General features: G+C 43.3%; 1 protein-coding gene across 1 annotated transcript in view; it reads left to right on the forward strand.

Annotated features, from left to right (window-relative positions):
• Positions 1–5,545, forward strand: part of bcas3 (BCAS3 microtubule associated cell migration factor) — a 275,077-nt gene extending 269,532 nt beyond the window's left edge. The window contains exon 24 of the mRNA XM_028420472.1: positions 4,257–5,545. Within this exon, the coding sequence (XP_028276273.1) occupies positions 4,257–4,405 (149 nt within the window). The 3' untranslated portion in view covers positions 4,406–5,545. The remainder of the gene's footprint in view (positions 1–4,256) is intronic.
• Positions 5,546–6,000: the final 455 nt, after the last annotated feature.

Genomic DNA, 6,000 nt, shown 5'->3' on the forward strand with positions numbered 1-6,000 from the left:
CCGCCCCTCCATCTATGCAGCTCTGGCCTGAAAAACCTCCCTGTTATCTCCAGCTGTGGCATCTGCTGCTGTTTTACTGATAGCTTTTTCAACTCTGCATCTTGTGTTGACTTGCAGTTTCTTTTGATGTTTGGCCAGTGGTGTCGTCCCAGAACACGGCTCCAGTCCCAGAAGCCATGCAGAGTCAACAGCAGCAGGAGTAGACTGACTCCTGAGATTAGGCCATAAACAGCCGGTATCTCATTTTATTTGGAGTGTTTATTTGGAGTGTCAGCTGTCGACTTGGAAACTTCAAATACATCATGAATGACACAGAAAATTACCTTTTTATATATAAGAAAGATAAGAATATGTATTATTCTGCTATGACCAGACATCTTTTAGAAGCCTGTATCAGTCAAACCCTACAGTAGTTTCTATTTCTTCATTGGCCTCCCTCCAGAACAGCATTATCTACACATCATGTCAGACAAAACCGCCTTGTAAATAACCATATTACTTTACCTTGTGACATCAGCCCCAGAGGAAAAGATCCCCAACATTAGAGCGCTGGGGGATTGTGTCGGGGGCGTGAGAGGTTAAGACTTGTTGAATAGCTGGTAGGCGTCACACAATGAGGTGGATTAGGCAGCACTAGAAAGGGCCTTTAGGGCTTTACTGGGGTGCTCAGCAGCTTACAGCGCCTACAATAACACTGCAACAGTGCATGTCCAGCTGGACTAGCCGCGGCTGGCAAAAAGGCTAGCTGGGAGGGCAACTGGCTGGCCTGTATGGTCAGTGCTGCAGGAAGCAGTGATAGTGATGGCTTGGCAGAAGGATCAGTAATAGTAAAAAAAAAAATAAGAGTACACTGTGCGCCCCCTGAGTGTCACATTGATACTGAGGTGAGGAGCGTTGGAGCAGGGCTGCAGAGGTGAGGCTCAGTCTCAGTGGCTCCAGCACTTGTCTCTGCTTGCCTGGAGCCGTGACTGGAAAAATGATATCATTACAGATGACCGATATTCTTACAGATAAACCTCGGCACTGCAGAGCGTGTGCTGTGATACTGGATATTCATGAGTGTGTGACACTGAACAGGCAGAATTGGGCAGTTTGCTGAGATCATGGTCTGGGACAAGAAGGAAAATATACACATAAAAGATACACTGACTACATTTAAAAGCCATTTTAATGGATTAACTACTGTGAGTGATGTACCGGCATGGCCCCACATACTGTTTGAACCCACAGCTCCTCGCCTCTGCTTAGGATTACTGCAGGGTTTCTGCCCTCTGTAGTGTTGGGGAATTATGGGGGGGGGTTAGAGCCGGCGGCAGGCTGGGATAACACCACACTGTGGCACATTGCGTGTCAGCTGGGATAATAACAGTGTGGTTTGTATTAGGTTTCCTGAGCTAAAGTAAGAAGCTCCCACTTCCTGCATACCCACCATGACAAAGACAGCATCCACATTAGCTGCAAAACATCTGCAGGACGCATTAAACACATGCTGCGGTTCACGTCAGCGCTGCGAGGATTCAATAAAGACTCTTTAGCTAATTAGGATTCCTGTTCATCTCTAGGTCAGTGGTGTGTCATGCAGCAAGTTTATGACAGACAGAAGCTTGGAGTCATAACGGTGCAGCAGTGGAAACGCTTTTAAACAGATAATGTATCTTTACTTGAACAAAAACGTTAGCCTCATGTAAAACAAGCAGAGATGTCTACCAGGTTTTAGTAAAGCTGCTGTTTTTCCACCTGTAGTCCTTGATAGACAGAGAGCAAAGTAAAAGGGCAAACCAGATCACACAGAGCTTTCATTAGGCGTAGTGTTTACATCCTCCCTTTGGAAACCCTAAAGCTCTCTCTGATTTGTTGATTGTCTGATTTGTGTTTGAAGGTCAAAGGTCACTGTGACCTGAGGATTGGGAAAGCAACAACCTGAAACAAAAATGAATAACGCAATAAAAGTTTGTCCCCACTGACCTCTATGTTCAGATGCGCAACACATTGGTGTGCCGATTGATCAGTGATTTGGATATAAAGAGGTATGGCATTTTGATTTTGGAGCAATTGTGTCTCATTTTATTTTGTAAACTGCACATTTCTATGACTTGAAAGTAATCACACACAGTAGTAGACAGGGACACTGTTGAAAATGCAGCAAACCTATGAAGGAAAGGTTTTTATGAGTCCTATACTACAATAAAATCTTATTTTGGGTCCCCTCAGACCAGATGGCTATGGACACAATGAGCAAATGTATCAATAAAACATTTGTGAGCGTATTTTGGCCTTTAACAGTTCACACAAATGTCTTACAGAATCAGCTGAACCCAAGAGCTGATCATTCTAATGTAAATATAAGTCTACACACCACTAGTGTATTGGCACAAACGAGGTTGGTTGTCTCATCACATCCACATGCAGCTCTGTCCCCAGATGACCATATATCTGCCTGAAAACCTTTGATCCTCTGCAAACCCACCTGAACATTAACCGTGCACACTTTTCCTCTCGTGTACATGCATTATCCAATCCTGCTCTCAATTTGTCGATGACAGTCACTCTCCATCGCAGATCCTGCGCTGCTGCGTGTTTCCAGGGCGTGGTGGACCAGCCGGCCGGCAGCAGCAGATTAAACGCAGCTCCAGACGCCTGATGGACGTCACCATACACTACATGCATCACTGTCTTAATACTGCGCTGCCACTTACGCGCACGCCATTCCGTCCACATATCGACGGATATGGTTTACAGCATGTAATAACAGTAATGAGTTCCTTATGGAGAGAACTCGGCCAGAGCTGCTTGGACTGACCGAGCTGTGAGGGATGACGGGGGCCGGCGGGGGCTGTGGAGCAGCGTGACATGTCAGAGATATGCACTGTGTCACCCAGAGAAAGTTTGGTTGTGTCTGAGAATGACTGATGTCCACTGACACTGTGGGTTAATCCCACAGATGTGGACTTCATCTGCTTCTTACACAAACGCAGGTTCATTGTGGTCTGATGAGTAATTCACAGCAGAGCAGCAAGCAGGGGAACTCCAGGGATCACTCGCTCCTTCTCCTTCATACTGCATGTTGAACAATGTCTGTCCTGTTTGCACATATACAGAACATTTATGATCTCCTCACAGCTCCTGTAATGTTGAATGAATTTGTTCTTTTAAAGCCCCTTTGACACTGAACAAAAAAACCTGCTAACATCTGGCTTTTGTCTTCAGTGGGAAAGGGTACAGTTGGCATTCACTCACAAGTCAAATGATTGCTTTAGTTATGGGTGTTTATGGGCACCAGTGTCCCTCAGGTTAAAGACTGCCACACAGTTTCTGAGCAACATGCTGCTTTCTGCTGTTTTTAACTGTTTTCTGGGATGTTCGCGACCCTTTAACCCTTTATTCTCTTTATTCTAGCAGATTTACCCTAAAAGAAAACTGCCTTTATTAAATCACTAACACACAAATCCACCTTGTCAGGCTTCAAGCTATGTGTTTCCAACTGAACATCAAGTGGTTCGGACCAATCCTGGGGGGGGGGGTGTACTGACAGTTATGAACATATCTTACATATAATGATAGCCTATGGTCACAATAGTGACAAGATTTTCTCTTTTTAAAAAAACTAAAATCATCTACCAACATGCTAACTGCTACTTGCTAGCTTTCAGAAATGTTTTCTCTTCCTCTCTTCTTGTTTGTAACAGGTTGACTGATAAATGACTTGATTAGCAAAGTTTTCTTTACAGATGATCATATGATATATTCAGATAAACTAAAACACTTTATTTGGATGTAGAACCATGAGAATGTTAGTAATTATATTCTTATAACTAAGAAAAATGTAGAATTTTAGTAGCCTACTATCATACTACATGACATACCAGTCGGCTGTAAAGTTATACTGTATAGAGAACATGATGATTGGCACATCAGCATGTACTCTGATACTGATGTTGGCTGATAATATCAGCAGACCGATACATCTGTCAAACAACTGATGTGGGCCAGAGTTAAAGCCAGTTTGTAGTCTGCACGCTGTGAGTGAAGTATTATAAGAGACTGGGCTTGGGGAAGATTTATTTCCATCAGCTAACCATGTGTCTTCAACCATTTCACTTTGTTGTTAGATCAGTTATAGAAAGTCTAAAAAAAGTCTCCTTTAAGGTCTTTGCACCTGAGCGCCTGATACGTAACCACTCAATGACTTTTATAATCAGGTTTTTGTGTTTTCTTCTAACTGATGAACTGATGCCTGTGTGTGTTTCTCCTTGTAGAGCTCCAGAGGGAGGGCAGCATCGAGACCCTCAGTAACAGCTCGGGTTCCACCAGCGGCAGCATCCCACGCAACTTTGAGGGCTACCGCTCCCCTCTGCCAACCAACGAGAGCCAGCCACTCAGCCTCTTCCCCACCAACTTCCCTTAGAGTCCCACCTCTGTCCTCCACCGTCCAGCCCACCTGACCTACCCCCCCTCTCTTTCCACACAGCGTCACACTGACACACAGATGAGCTGAACTGAGACCAACTCCAGGATTTGTGTTTCCCTGTGCGGTGTGAGCCCAGCCACATCCAGTATCAGTATTTTATTTCAGGGGTTGGATTTTAGTGTTTGAAGCTGCTGATGGTCAGAGCTTGCACAGATTATTTGAAATTTGATCATTCCAAAAATTATTTGGTGTTTACCTTCACATTGCACCCAAATCTCCTTTCAGGTTGCTGAGCAGTCAACCAAACATTTCATATGTTGGAGGTCCTGGAGAGGAGCTCCAGCCCCACACAGCAGTCTGACCCTGTCTGTTACCTCGTTACCAGCCGTCCTCTCCCTCTCTCTCTCTCTCTCTCCCTCTCTCTTCTGTGGCTGATGTCTGCTGTTTGCTCGTCCCGCCATCATTCTTTGTTTGAAGTTTTACGGTGTGCCTATTGTCTGAATGAGCCATAAGAAAAGCGAGCGCAGACAGAGGAAGAAAAAATGTTTATTCCAGTCAGTGACGTGTAGCAGCTCCTTCCCCCTCTGTGTGTGTGTGTGTGTGTGTTGCTGCTCTCATGGCCTAAATGTTTTTGATTAAATTTGCTCCTTTCATGCTTTTGATTTTCATGTAATTACATTTGACAAAAGATGCAGTAATGAGATGACACTATTACTACGTTGCTGAAGTAATTTAGATGTTTACAGTGTAATTGAGATATGTTTCTGAAATCATTTAGATATATTCCCCACTCGGCCTTTCCAGATAGTAAATTTTAATTGAGCGGAGTAATGGAGGCTTGTGTAGCCGTCATGCTGTATTTTGTACATTAGCAACTTTTGACCAAAATCTTTTTTTTTCCTGCCTCTAGTTATAGATCTTTAAAGAAGAAAAGTATTTTCCATAAATGTGCTAGTTTTGCCTGATTTTGATAGTCAGAAAATGCTCTATTAACACACTTTGCCTGTTGGTTTGTCTTTCCTCAGAACAGTGTGGCACTGGTGTCTGCATGAATCTGCAGATCTTGCTGCTCAGATTTGTAAAACGCTGATTTGCTGCGAGTAAAAAAACATAATAATAAAAGTCAAGGAAATGAAACTGTCTTTTTTTTCCCCTCCTTTCACCCTGATTGCTCCTAATTGTGCCGTTCACATTTCAACCACGGCGGTGACCATCAGCACTGGTAATTAGTACCATATTTTTTAACAGGCAGTAAAGTGTTGTTAAAGGGACTTTTTATGAGCAGCTCTGGCTCTTTGTTCTGTTTGTTTCTCTGCTAATCAGCAAAACTAAAGATCCTCATACACTGACTCCCTTTAAAAAAAAAAGACATTTAAACTAATTTAAATGAAATTAGATTAGCAAGCAGTGTGTTATTCTGTGTATGCTTTATTTCATCTCATCATAAGCTACCAGCAATAAAAGGAAATAAAAACCAGTGGTCCCTGCCCAGCTACAGTGAGAGAGATGATCAGCACGAACAATTCAATGAATAATGGATAAAACTTGTGCACCCGTCCTCACAAAATAAAATCTGCTGCAGCATGAACGAA

This window comes from Parambassis ranga, chromosome 13 (assembly GCF_900634625.1).
Source record: "Parambassis ranga chromosome 13, fParRan2.1, whole genome shotgun sequence".
In the NCBI taxonomy this organism is placed as follows: domain Eukaryota; kingdom Metazoa; phylum Chordata; class Actinopteri; family Ambassidae; genus Parambassis; species Parambassis ranga.